The 14,762-nt window shown below is 45.6% G+C and overlaps 1 protein-coding gene across 2 annotated transcripts in view; it reads left to right on the plus strand.

Annotated features, from left to right (window-relative positions):
• The window catches only part of HEG1 (heart development protein with EGF like domains 1), an 80,446-nt gene extending 66,373 nt beyond the window's left edge, over positions 1-14,073 (plus strand). The window contains exons 9-13 of one of the 2 annotated variants that reach the window (XM_033944685.1): positions 6,307-6,349; positions 6,458-6,495; positions 8,762-8,849; positions 9,738-9,912; positions 12,835-14,073. In XM_033944685.1, the coding sequence (XP_033800576.1) occupies positions 6,307-6,349; positions 6,458-6,495; positions 8,762-8,849; positions 9,738-9,912; positions 12,835-12,978 (488 nt within the window). In that variant the 3' untranslated portion in view covers positions 12,979-14,073. The remainder of the gene's footprint in view (positions 1-6,306; positions 6,350-6,457; positions 6,496-8,761; positions 8,850-9,737; positions 9,913-12,834) is intronic. The other variant, XM_033944686.1, reaches the window with a different exon arrangement.
• The last annotated feature ends 689 nt before the right edge of the window (positions 14,074-14,762 follow it).

The raw sequence follows: 14,762 nt of genomic DNA on the forward strand, positions 1-14,762 counted from the left end.
TTCTGTTCCGTCCCCGCGAGCTCATTTCCTGTCCCTGCCCCATTCCTACGAGCTATGTCCTCATCTGCACAAGCCTCAAACACTTTAAAATCATAAGTGTTTGAGTCTTGTGCGGTTAAGGCAGAGCTTACAGGAATGGGGAAGGGGCAGGGACAGCGCTAAAACTCTCGGGGATGGGACAGGAAAATTGAGTTCCGGCGGGGACAGGAAAAAATTTGTCCTCATGTCATTCTTTACACTGCACCACTCTAGAAATCAAAATGTAGCAAAAGTGAGCCAAGTATAGGACAATCAAACCATTATGACATCACTGATGAGGTTGGCTCTTAGGCATTGGTGGAATGAGGCATTGTGATGTCACAATACCAGCTCTGATTATCAGAGACTGAAGCTTTTCACACTATATATTTATTCAATTTTCTATACTGTTCTCCCAAGCAGAGAATGACACAGGGACAAATTCTTCCCCGTCCCCTTGGGAACTCATTTTCCCCATCCCGGCAAGTTCTTTTCCTGTCCCTGCCCCATTCCTGCAAGCTCCGTCCTCATCTGCACAAGCCTCAAACACTTTAAAATCCTAAGTAGCAACATTCTAGAGCTCAGATTGTGATGTCATAATGCCTCATTCCACCAATGCCTAAACTCCGTCCTCATCTGCACAAGCCTCAAACACTTTAAAATCATAAGTGTTCGAGGCTTGTGCAGTTAAGGCAGAGCTTACAGGAATGGGACAGGGGCAGCGACAAAACTCGCATGGACGGGACGGGAAAACTGAGTTCCTGCGGGGACAGGGACAAATTTGTCCCCTTGTCATTCTCTAATTATAACCAACATATGCTGGCTTGTGAGGGAGGTTCATTCATGTCGTGCGTGTACAAAACTCACCCCCAGGAGAGACCTTGACCCACAACATCTGCAGCCACAGCCAAAGCCACCTCCACTAACTTACGCTGTTCCTCTGTCCAGGCAGATCTTTCATGCTTAATCTGGCTTTGCTCTCCAGGTAAAGTGGTAACATTTAGAAATAAAACCAAAACAAAGGAAATAAGTGATACCGTTTTAATTGGACTAACTCGAAACATTTAACGATTAGCTAATGCATTGAGTAAGTCCAATAAAAAAAGGTATTACCGTATTTCCTTTTTTTCGGTTTTATTTCTAAATATTACCCTGAAAAGTGGACTAACCCGGCCACCACATCATTTCACTCAGGACAAAAGGGGAGTCAAAACAAGTGCTCCTGTAGGGAATTGGGGTGAGGCAAATGAGGTGGAATCACATAGGACAAAAAAAAAAAGGAATTGGAGGGGGCTTAAGAGGTAATAGGGGACTATTGAGGAGATGAAAGACAGAAATGTTGGTAGGGTTAGAATTTAAACGCAGCTTCAAGCTGGACAAGTATGAGGCCTTTTGTTTATCTGATTCGGGTCAGCGGCAGTTTATGAGAAGGGTGGGTGTCTTGGGGAAGAAGGTGATTCTATCTGTTTGGATTGGTGATACTTTGCCCTCCTTCTGGGCTTGGAGGAATCGTTTGCATGCTCTGCTGCGGCTGGAGCGGAAGGATGCGTCTTTTAGCTTGCGAAGAAAGCGCCAGTTTCTTCGGATCTGGGATTCTTACCTTTTTTCATTATCACCACGGGCTCGAAGTGACATTCTGAATTCATTGTAATTCTCTCTGAGACCCGGGCTTGTTTTCATCCTTGAGAGGGCACCAGGCATACTTTTTCTTTTCTCTTCCCTCTCTTCTCGTTCTCTCTTTCTTCTTCTTTTTTTTTTTTTCTCAGTGTTGGAGTTCACTCTTTATCTTTGGCAGTGGGTTATCTGAGTCCAAGCCTACTGCACTAGGGTTCTTCTGTGCTTCAGATTAGGGGGTTTGGGGTGGGGGTGGTGTGGGTGGGGTGTTGAATCCGATATTATGTATCTGATTGTTCTCCTTTGTTACTGTGGTTCTTGCTTGTTGGTTTGTTTTCTGTTATTTGATAATAAAAATTGATTCAACATAAACGCAGCTTCAAATAAGTGGGCTTTCAGTCTGGATTTGAATACCACTGGAGCCTGACGTAACGAGCCAGGCAGGTTGTTCCAGGCATGCGGTGCAGCAAGAAGGGATTATTATTGGCAGTAGAGGAGAAGGACGTTTTCTGAATGGAGTTCCTGGAGGGGAGGGTATAGGGAGTAATAAGATAGGAAAGATACTGAGTTGCTGTAGAGGAGTTTGAATTCTATGCAAAGACGGACAGGAATAGGGAGTAATGTGTGTACAACTACCTTGGCGGAATACGAGGCGCCCTTAAGGAAGTTAAATGTTTTGGCTGTTCATTTTCTTGATTTCTAGTATCAAGGTAATTACAGTCCCTAATTTAAATTCCTGTGTGGTGTTCTACTACTAACACATCTTAACTTACAGCTAAGTGGTGTAAATAGGAACCACAGGTCAGACACACAGGGGAATACAGCAGGCCACCAGTAACTAAGGAACTTGCGGGGATATGAAGGCAGTAGTAAAGGTTGCTTTGCCCCTTTGTCTCTCCCCCCCCCAACCCAATACACAAAAAAGTGTTCTGCTGCCCCTGAGGCATTTCCTAAATTTGAATCCGTACCCAGCTTGTGGCCCAGCTGTGCAATTAACATTTTTAGTTTGAGTAAGATAACAGATGCATTGTGGAACATCTTAAAAAAACAGCAGAGCTCTTTCAGGTGTGTTATGGCTGTGCTTAATTCACTGCCTGCCAGCCACCGAACAGCTCTGAATTGTACCACTATATCATGTATATGTTAGTAGCACCCTCTAGTGTCCAGTCGTGGTAATAATCACAGATGAGTAACCCCAAGGAGCATAGCAATGTTTACCTCAGGTAAAATAGCTTATGTGGAGGAGGGTTAATCTGTAGCCTTATGATGGGTAGGAAAATAGCTTGAAATCTGAAGAAGGGTTACCTTCGAAAACTCATCATTAAATGGATTGAGTTAGTCCAATATTTCCTTTGTTTTATTTCTATATATTACCTTGAATCAGTGGTACAAAGTCAAATTAAGAACCCCCAAGAAAACACTGAAAAGACCCCCTGCAGCAGGGGATCCACTCAAAATACAGGAGCTGCTAGAACTGGGCCCCTCCTTTGCAACTCTGCAGGGGTTGCTTGAGTGGAATTTAATTTAATGTGGGTTTTTTTTTCCCCAGTTCTTTATTCATTTTAAAGTGCAACAGATTAACCACCAATAGGTACAAAAAAAAAAAGCACTCATTACAATCAAATAACAAGATAAGTAAATATCCCCCCACCCTCCCACCATATGGCAGATGGTCACCTAGATAAGTGTTGCTGTTACTTTTATCTAGAATTTTGTAAAGCCACACATATACATATACTGACAATTTTCTATAAAATCTTTTTAAAAATCTTTTTCATGAAATTAAATAAATTATGAAAAATAAAATTTTTTATCCTAGTTATAAATAAATTAATAAAGCTAAGGAGAATAAAGGGTGGGATGGAGGATTGTTGTAGATCAGTGGTTCCCAACCCTGTCCTAGAGGACCACCAGGCCAGTCGGGTTTTCAGGATAGCCCTAATGAATATGCATGAGAGAGATCTGCATATAATGGAGGTGCCAGGCATGCAGATCAGCTCCATGCATATTCATTAGGGCTATCCTGAAAACCCGACTGGCCTAGTGATCCTCCAGGACAGGGTTGGGAACCACTGTTGTAGATGATTATATGGCACTGCTTTAAGGGCTCCTTTTACGAAGCCACGTTGGCGGTTTAATGCGCGCAATAGCGCACGCTAAACTGCCGGCCGTGCTAGCCTCTACCGCCTCCTCTTGAACAGGCTGTAGTTTTTCGGCTAGCGGGGGGGTTAGCGCGTGATGAAAAGTCTCGTGCGATGAAGCCGCTAACACAGCTTTGTAAAAGGAGTCCTTAGTCAGAATAAGGATTTGAAATAACATATATGTTATAAGAGGTTCTATGCACTGAGCTGATGGCCTTTGTATGATACTCCATCCTCCTAGTTTACTCAATTATTTGCTTATCTATTACTCGGGAATGTTGATAAGTGAGTGTGCTGAATGAACAGTTTAAATGATTTAGTGATCAAAAAATTTTTTGTATTTAAACATTTAGGCCCAAATTCTGTATAGGACGCCCGGGAGAGGTGTCCTATACAGAATCGGGCCTACACTAAACCCCGATTCTGTAATTGGCGTCCACGTTACAGACGCTGGTTAGAGAATCGGGTTAGATTAGACACGGCCGCTACACTTATCGCGGCAAGGGATATGTATAGCGGCCGCCTGTCCAATCGCCGGCAGGAGGATGCCCAACTCCTCCTGTCAGAACCCCGGACCCCCCTCCCCCCCAAACTGGTAATCGCCGGCAGGAGGATGCCCAACTCCTTCTGCCAGAACCCCCCGGGCCCCCCCTCCCCCCCAAACTGGTAATCGCCAGCAGGAGGATGCCCAACTCCTTCTGTCGGAACCCCGGACCCGGATCCCACCTCCCCCCCAAACTGATAATCGCCAGCAGGAGGATGCCCAACTCCTCCTGCCGGAACCCCCCGGACCCCCTCCTGACCCCCCATGCTAACGATGACCACCCCCCAACTAACCTCCCTCCCCCAACTAACCTTAAAATGTTGGTCGGCTGGACGGGTCTTGCTGCCGTCCAGCCGACAGGCCCGCCTCGTGGAAATGAGACGGGCCCGCCCCTTCCCGGCCCATCCCCGCTAAATCTAAGGCCTGATTGGCCCAGGCTCTAGAAGCCTGGACCAATCAGGCCTTAGGCATAGCGGGTCCGCCCATCCCCACTAATCCTAAGGCCTGATTGGCCCAGGCTAGGCACCTGATTCTACAAAGGCCCAGGCTAGGCACCTAGGCCAATCAGGCCTTAGGATTAGTGGGGATGGGCAGACCTGCTATGCCTAAGGCCTGATTGGTCCAGGCTTCTAGAGCCTGGGCCAATCAGGCCTTAGATTTAGTGGGGATGGGCCGGGAAGGGGCGGGCCCATCTCATTTCCACGAGGCGGGCCTGTCGGCTGGATGGCAGCAAGACCCGTCTAGCCGACCAACATTTAAAGGTTAGTTAGGGGAGGGAGGTTAGTTGGGGGGGTTTTCGTTAGCATGGGGGGTCCGAAGAGGGTCCGGGGGTTCCGGCAGCAGGAGTTGGGCATCCTCCTGCCGGCGATTACCAGTTTGGGGGGGAGGGGGATCTGGGTCCGGGGTTCCGGCAGGAGGAGTTGGGCATCCTCCTGCCGGTGATGGGACAGGCGGCCGCTATACTTATTGCAGCAGGGAGATCTCTTGCCGCGATAAGTATAGCGGCCGCGTCTACTTACAGTGTAGACCAGCATTTTGCTGGCCTACATTTTAAGCGTCTCTTCCTCTACTAGGGAGACGCGTAGGGCCGCCTAGGTTCGCCTAAGGCCCTTAGGCGAGCTTAGGCGTCTTGCGGGCCTCCCTAGGCTCCCGGAGGAGCCTTCAATATAGGCGGCCTGCCTGTGGAGCATTTTTAAAAAAAACGTACATCCCAATTGGCTGATTAGACAGCTGAAGGACGCCTACAGCTGCCTAAAATCGGGAAGCACTTTGTAGAATCAGGGCCTTAGAGATTTTGACACTCTATGTGCAAAAATAGTAGGTTGAATTATTGACTTATTATCCCCCCCAAAAAACCTTTTTCTAATAATTTGATTCATGTGGGATGGATATTCAGTGAAGTGATCTGTGTTGTTTCTCTGGCTCTCAGCCCATCCTGCTAACCATTCAACAGCTTTCTATAACAGATGTGGGGGGGGGGTCTACTAAGGCTTTGGCAGCAGGGACCTTGTATAGACACCGTGTAGCCTTCTAAAGCTAGTAGTTAGTTCACAGTGAGATTTGGGCACTGTTTGGCTCCAAAAGCAGAGGGCAGTGGTGTGCCGCAGGGCTTTGCTTGTGTCATTCAGATGATGTATTCAGACCCCATAAGATTCAAGTAGTGTGTTGTACTGCAAAGGGTGACACCTGCTGGCTCACTTGTGTCACTGATATGTCTAGCTGTGAAGGAATTATATTTTTCCCACTCACCCTAACGAGGAACCTGAATCTCCTTGTGCAATCATCTTCCCTCCTGGTGAGTGAAAACTGTGTTATTATTAAAAATAGGACGTATGGGACAGAGGCTTGCCAACTGTACCCAAAGAGTGACTTGTGAAATTAGATTTGGAAGGGTGGCAAAATTCAAATCCTCTTTAGCAGTGTTAGGTCACAGTAACTTCTAATTCCACATTGCCTCTCATGGATTCTTCATTTTCTTGTCCTTTTTAGCATGCGAAGATGGTTATAAACGGGAGAATGGAACCTGTGTGAAGTAAGTCGACTGGACGGATCCTTCTTTTCAGTGAATAGTCTTATGCTTTGCTGCCTGGGTCAACACAGGGATATTTACAAGGCACTGTTGGTTTTTCTGGGTTTACAGGTGCCCATTTGGTTTTGGGGGATTCAATTGTGGGAATCGTGAGTATGAATTTCCTTTCTCCATCCTAATGTTTAGTGACATGGCGGGTGTCGGCGGCCATCCATTTTCTCAGGACTGTCTTGTGTAAAAATTTCTCTGTTGCTTCTGTTTTCCTCTCTGGGACCTTCGTTTGAAGGTTCCTGATCGCTATTGCTGGTTGAAGACCACAAATTAAGTTTCCTCCAAGACCTACTTTGATATTTGGGTGCCTACCAGTGTTAAATGCTCTTGCCTCGGTTTGATCCACTGGAGCTGTGACCCTAGGGCCTTGGTATTCATCCCAAACCTCAATGACTGCCAGTGGGTCACGTTTTCATGCTATCCCTAATGAATAGAAGCTGGCTAGTTACATTGTTTTTATTATATCAAATATTTTTTTAATTTAAATAACATACACACTAATTAAATGGATCCATATTGCACATATAACAATTAAAACATTTTTGAACCACCTAAATAGTGAAAAACCTGGATCCTGTTCAAAGTCAATCTGAACAGGAGTTCATATTGTTCTTCCACTCTATTAAATGTTTGTTGCACTCCTTAGAAATGAGTTCACACTGTGGACAAAAGACAAAGGGCTAGATTCACGAAGCAAACCGATCGTGTACCAATTGGTTTGCGACCCGATTTTACTCCGGCCCGATTCACCTACCTCTCCTCCGATCCAATTCCGATCCGTGCGTGCAAATGAGGGGAACGGCATGCAAAGTAGGCAGGGACGCAATTCACTACAGAAATCTTGCAAACCAACTGGGCTGGCCGATCAACACAAGAAGCTACTGCTGAGGACCAGTCACTGAGGTCCTTTCTGACTGCCCTGTCTTCTGCCGCCCTGCTTCTCTGTCCTGATCTGCTGCCCTGTCTCAGCCCCGATCTCCTGCCTGCCCCGATCTGCTCTCTGCCCCAATCTCCTGCCCTGTCTCAGCCCCGATCTCCTGCCTGCCCCGATCTCCTGCTGTCTCTTGCCTGCCCCGATCTCGTGCTCTGCCCCAAATCTCTCCCGCCTGCCGCCCCGACTCTTCCGCCCTTCCCCGCACTGCGAGCCCGTGGTTTTAACCAGCGGGTTAAAACCACGGGCTCGCTGGGCTAGTAAAAGTTTTTTTTTTTTTAAAAAAAAGTCGCGGCTCTTAGACGCATGCGAGGCGCATGCGTTGGGATCGCACACTAGCGATCCGTGCGTTCGGAGGGGGGGGCGTTCCTCCGATCACCCTCATTTAAATTTTTTTGTTTTGTAAAGTCGTCGGGCCTGTACGGATCGGCCGCGGATCAGGAGCCCTGATGGAGGTTAGTGAATCTAGCCCAAAGTTGGTGAAATGCCTCCACTGTTTATCCGATCTGGAATCAGTCGGCCCAACGTAGCACCATGTTTCGCTATTTCAGCGTCGTCAGGCGCTGTAACTGCATCAGGTATTCAGGTGACAACCTTCTATAATCCTTCAGTTCATCATACAGTAGCAACAGCCATTGCACCCAACTGAAAGGATCCATGAAGCTTGAAAATGTCTGAGATAGATTTGCACGCCAGCTTCCTCTTTGCCTTAATGCTCTCGTTCCAGTAGGTCCTGTATGTTTTGATGTATGTTACCCTATTTTACTATTTTTATTATGTACAAACCGCTTAAAAGACACAGCTGGTGTATCCAATTTTTATTAAGCTTGATAACAAATAGTGATATTTGGCTTTTGAAAGTTTTCTGCAAGGCATAAGAAGTTTAAAGCTAATGTGTTTTCCTTCCTCCTTTCCTATAACAATTTTAACCTTTTAACCTTATTTATATGTTGCAATGTGATTTTATGTGTTTTTTATGTGTTATAAAAACCTATCCAGCACAACCAATCCCAACCCAACATCCAACACTCCCTTAGCACTCTCTAATATTCTTCTATTTACCAAACGTTATCTAAAACCCCATAATTCACCCTATTCTTATCTCCTAAAGACTTCTACTTCCCGTTGGTAACTCTTTACCCAACGTTCTTATTACCTTAAAATTTTATGTCATCACTTATTCTATTCCTTCAAATTTTGAATGTAATTCTTGTTTTAGTTTGGATGTAATCCGCCTTGAACCGCAAGGTAATGGTGGAATAGAAATCACTAATGTAATGCATTTTAAGTTAGATTTGATTTTCGATTGTAAGCCGCCCAGAAGAGTTTCACCCTTGGTGCGGGATAGTAAGACATGAATAAGCTTGGAAACTTCCTGGTACATAACACTGGAATTTTTATCACGTACATGTCTTTGCTTTCTCTCTGTTTAGCATACCAGCTGATAACCGTGGTTTTAGCAGCTGCAGGAGGTGGACTTCTGCTAATCCTGGCAACAGCACTGGCCGTCACCTGCTGCAGGTAGGAAAGGCCCCACCTCCACCCTTCAGCCTCTCAAAATGGCTCCTTGCTGTAAGAAATATGTAGCGTTACCAGACATCCGGATTTCCCCGGACGGCTGTTCAAAACCCAGCACGTTGTCTGGGTTTTGAATAGCTTCCCGCTAGTGGCGACGACAGGACGGCATCTGCGCATGTGCGGAGGTGACGTCACGCAAATACGTGTGATGTCATCGCATCACACCAACGCATGCGTGGTGCCCTCGACCAGTGACCAGGTTGAGGGGGGCAGGGCCGGGGGTGGAATGAGGGCGGGGCCATGGGATTTGCATTCCCAAAAAATCCGGTAACCCTAGAAATGTGTTTATTAACCAGGAAAAATGTCTGCTAAGTCTGTCCTTGTTAATTAAAATGAAAAAGAACAATTTTAAATGCCAAACGTTTTCGGGTCAAAATTAGTTGAAAGTTACATACAGTATAATCATTTATAAATGATAATGATAATGTGTTTAGTGAAGTGAAATAACCCAATAGAATTGGACAGGGGATCTAGCGCTTTTCAGTCAAAATATCGCTTTTGTTGTTCTGTATCTCAGTTCAACACATTCTGCAGGGTCCTGGGGTTGTCTGGTTTTCTATTGAAAGACAGCGGTACAGAGAAGAAGACCACTGCCAACCCAACGGAGAATATGTTTATAGCCGTTTCTGCTGTCAGGATATTCCTTTCCAAAACGCAGCGAACGAAAGATAAAGCCAATCTTTTATGGGAGGGGAAATCTGATACTTTTTTTTTACATCCGAAACATAGGTGTTTTCCTCCCAATAGGGCAGACAGGTTGGAGTTTTAGCCTTCTGGCAGGGGTTAGCGGTGAACATTGACGGGGCTCGTTTCAATCTCGTCTGTTTGCAGGAAAAGCAAAAGTGACGTCAGCAAACTCATCTTTAAAAGCGGGGATTTTCAAATGTCACCCTACACCGAGTACGCCAAGAATCCCCGCTCCTCCGCGTGGGGCAGGGAGGCCATAGAAATGCAAGAGAATGGGAGTACCAAGAATCTACTGCAGATGACGGACGTCTACTATTCCGTAAGTCACTCTTCCTGACTATCCAGGCAGATTTGGCCCAGAGGCATCAGTCCCATGAGCCCCCTTCCCCACAATATCCAGCTCGTATCCCCCCCCCCTCTGCAGTCTGTCTCCTTGCCCAAGACATGGGCGCTAGACTTGGACGATCTGATATTGGGGGTCCTCAGGCACTCACAGAGCTGGTGTTCATCACTCAGCCACTCGTTCTGTCCTATCACAATATACCTCATTTATTTATTCAATTTTCTATATTCTCCCAGGAGAGCTCAGAACGATTTACATGAATTTATTCAGGTATTCAGGCATTTTTTCCTAGGCTCATATTCTATCTAATGTACCTGGGGCAATGGGAGGATTAAGTGACTTTCCCAGGGTCACAAGGAGCAGCGTGGGTTTGAATTCACAACCCCAGGGTGCTGAAGCTGTAGCTTTTAACCACTGCGCCACACTCTCCCTCATTTAGGGTTTGCATTAGTGTTGCCCGATTCAGGGAAAAATATTTTGATTCGATTCGATTCCGTTCGCTTTCAATGACACAGCTTTTTAAGTGTAAACATTTTGTTTAACCAAGGCAATATATCATGTCAAAAATAGGAACATCCCATCTATAACATAGCTTTAAAATTAGTTAGAAACATGGGGTGGAGCCAGCAGGGAAGAGGACCAGAGAGAAGGAAAGGCACCAGCGCCAGCTGGGAGAGGAACGTCCTTTAGGCAGTCAGATGGTGCTGACGCCTCTCCTCCCCAGTGTTCTGCGGCTTACCTGAAATCTCAGGAGGCACACAGTTTGTGATACACTGTCTTAATCCCTTGAATTGCTAAATGTTGTGGCTTGATATGAATTCAGGTATCAGCAGACTGTCTTCAGCTGTTGGTTCCCTCTGCTATCCCCCCTCTGCTATCTCTGGCTTGTTAATCCCTCCCTCTCCCCATTTTGTCCTCCTCTACCAAGTCCATCTCACTCTTCCCTCTCCCCTCTCCATCATCTCCCCCATCTCTCCCTATCCACCAAGTCCATCTCTCTCTCCCCCTCCCTTCTCCATCATCTCTCCCTCCCCGTTCCATCTCTCCCTCTTCCCTCTCCATCATCTCCCCCAAATCCATCTCTCTCTCTTCCCTCTCCATCATCTCCCCTGTCCATCTCTTCCTCTCCATCATCTCCCCCAAGTCCATCTCTCCCCCTCCCCTCTCCATCATCTTCCCCAATTCCATCTCCCCCTCTCCATCATCTCCCCCAAATCCACCGTACCTCTCCCCTCTTCATCTCTCCCTCTTCCCTCTCCATCATCTTCCCCAAGTCCATCTGGCATCTCTCCCTCTCCATCATCTCCCCTGTCCATCTCTTCCTCTCCATCATCTCCCCTAAGTCCATCTCTCCCTCGCCCCTCTCCATCATCTCTCCCAAGTCCATCTTCCCCTACCGCATCTACCGTTATTTTGTTGTAAAATTTGTTGCCAGTGGTGGTAGTGAATCTAGAGATTCACAGAGCTCTCCTGTCACCGCTCCTGGCGTCTTCTCTCTGCTGTGGCCCATCCTCAGTGACAGCTTCCTGTTTCCGCTGTGGTGGCCGCAGTGGTGCCCAGACTAGTGGCAGGGAAGCTCTGTGGATCGCATTCACTACCGCTGCTCGGCAGCTTTTGCATTGAATTAAAGGTAGATGTGGGGGCAGGGAATTAGATAAATGCTGTTGGGGGGGAGAAGGGTGACAGGATCGATTCAGGGAAGGAATAAACCAGTAAAAAAAAAGAAAAGGCAAAAGAAAAGAAGCCAGGGAGATGTGGGCTCACCTTGCTGCCGATCTGCTCACATAGGCCTGCTCAGGTGTTCCCTTTGCCGAAGTCCTTTCTTCTGATGTAACTTCCTGTTTTGCGAAACAAGAAGTTACATTAGATTGAAGGACTCCAGCAGAGGGAAAGCCTGAACGGACCTCTGCAAAATAGATCAGTGAGTCTGTTTTTTTCTGGAAATGAATTGATTCAAATCAATTCACCTGAAGTGAATCGGTGAATTGATTCAAATCAGGAATTGGGCACCTCTAGTTTGGATTAATAAACTATTTATATTATGTCTGAGCATTTGTAGCGTCATGTTGTTTTTTGCTTGAAATGACAGAAATAGCCAGACTCTTTGTTTTTGTATTAAAAATAATGTGCACAATGGTGACAAAAGTGCACACTAGTAAGGAAGATTGTGTACTAATTTGGAATAATGCACACTCTTCCCTGATAATGTGTACTTTTCATGAATACTGCGCACTTTTTTTAGAAAAAGTATGCCCTACTAAACAATATTGCTCCTGAAATGAAATTTTTAAAAACCCAAATAAGGCAAAACTTTCTGTGAATGACACAGGACCCTAAACAAAATAAACATTTTTAGACAGCACAGTTGATTAAATACCTACATAATATAAATGCGCATTTGAAAGGAAACTCTGCAATGAGAGGGTATAGGATGACGTTACGAGGCGATAGGCTCCGGAGTAATCCGAGGAAATACTTTTTTTACAGAAAGGGTGGTAGATGCATGGAACAGTCTCCCGGAAGAGGTGGTGGAGACAGAGACTGTGTCTGAATTCAAGAGGGCCTGGGATAGGCACGTGGGATCTCTCGGAGAGAGAAAGAGATAATGGTTACTGCGGATGGTCAGCTCTGTGACCTCACAATGCAGGTGCACAGTGCCTTAGCCTATAGGAAGAGGAGATGCAAATGTTAAGAGCCTTAGCCAATAGGGAAAAGAGGAGATAATGGTTACTGCAGATGGGCAAACTAGATGGGCCATTTGGTCTTTATCTGCCATCATGTTTCTATGTTTTTATTATAGATTCATTAGCTCTATAATAAGGTCTAAATGTTGTTAAAGATTTCTGAGGAAACACATTCTACAAGAATGAATCATTTTCTCTTTCTGCTTTTCGGTAGCCTGCTATGAGGAACCCAGAAGCTGACAGGAATGGACTTTATCCCTACATTGGCTTACCCGGATCTCGACATTCCTGCATCTACCCTGGTCAATACAACCCATCCTTTATCAGTGATGAGAACAGACGAAGAGACTACTTTTAACGAAACAGAAAAACAAAGTTGTTCTGTACCAAATGATCTTTAGATAAACTGTATTTATGGATTGTGAACTGAACAGGGCTGTAGAACTTTGAACTTGAAACGGCAGCTGTAAGATGGGAGAACTGAGAAACATCTTATCTGTTGGTGAGCCAGAGGAGGAACACTTGAGCGGAAAAATAGCTCTTCGCCAACTCGCTGCAAAAATTCTCCTGTCGATTATCAAACACTGGGACGACAGCACAGGAGGGCTAGACTGTGGTTCATTGGCTTCATACTCTGCTATTGCTGGAGTGTACAAGTTAATCCGCAGTGTTACCATGCAGTGCAGTTTACTGGGTCACGGACACAGCAAGGCGATGTGCTAAACAGTTGGACAGTGCGTTGATCGGAAGGTACTGTGCACTGGCGTCCCTTTGGGGTTATCATGAAACTATTTGCAGGTTTTTGAGTTTGTTGGCGCTAAGCCCACACCGTGGAAAGAGGAAGATGCAAGAAAAACTCTGAGAACTTTTACAAGGAAGAAAGAGCACAGTGAGGACTCCGATTAGCTGATCGTAGTAACGTGACACCATCGGCAAGAGATCCCAATAATCCAACGTCTACTTTTCCTGTTGGGGCTCATTCTATTTCCTGTTTCTGTAAACGGTGACGCTGTGTCGCTTCAGTATTCATTGCTAAGTTGTGCCATACGACAGGGGTGTCCAACAACCAGCGTACCTAAACGTGAAATGTGGTCTGCTTGAGATTTGTAGCAAAAATGATTTCAACTAATTAGCTAGCAACACAATTTTGAAGAATTGCAGAGCTATTTGGCAAATATAAAGTCACAATTTCAGGAGAGATCTGCAGATTTTTATGAGTCTACATCATGTAACAGTCCAAAATAATTCCTGCAACTGCAAGAATGCAGCTTTCCGATCATGTGGCCCAATATTTAAAAAAAAAAAAAAAACTGGTGTGGCCCATGTACACATGGATTTCTGATCATGTGACCCACTGTTGAAAAACTTGGATGCCCCTGTCATATGACAAATGGAAATGCTAAGTGGCTTTACAGAGTTTTGAAAAAAAAAAAAAAAAAAACCAAAACAGCAGGAAACAGTTGAGTATTTTCGTTGTTGTGGAGTGATTTCAGCTTCCAGGTGTGGTTAAAAATTACTTTCTGCGAGACCGACACTCAAAGTCCAGGAGCTAAAGCCCACAACGCAAATCCTATAGTGCAGAAAAATAACTAACCTAAGCTCAAATCTGACGTTCAGATTTTATGTGCAGGTAATTTGTGCTAATAATCTGAAAGGAAAGGGAAGTACATGTCCAGTGCACGCACACTCAAGTTTCATGATAAGCGCAACTCTTGTGAGTATGTCCAGACAAAACCAGAACTGCAAGCAAAAGAACATAAGAATAGCCTTACTGGGTCAGACCAAAAGCCAATCAAGTCCAGTAGCCCATTCTCATGGTGGCCAATCCAGGTCGCTAGTACTTGGCAAAACCCGAAGAGTAGCAACATTCCATACCGAATCTCAAAGAATAGCAAGATTCCGGAATCCCAGAGAGTAACAAGATTCTAGAACCCCAAAGAGTAGCAACATTCCATGCTACTGATTCAGGGCAAGCAGTGGCTTCCCCCGTGTCTGTCTCAATAACAGACTATGGGCTTTTCCTCCAGGAACTTGTCCAAACCTTTCTTAAAATCAGCTACGCTATCCGCTCTTAGCACAGCCTCTGGCAGTGCGTTCCAGAGCTTAACTATTCTCTGAGTGGAAAAAACATTTCCTCCTATT

The sequence above is a fragment of the Geotrypetes seraphini genome, chromosome 5 (assembly GCF_902459505.1).
Source record: "Geotrypetes seraphini chromosome 5, aGeoSer1.1, whole genome shotgun sequence".
NCBI classification, from domain to species: Eukaryota; Metazoa; Chordata; class Amphibia; order Gymnophiona; family Dermophiidae; genus Geotrypetes; species Geotrypetes seraphini.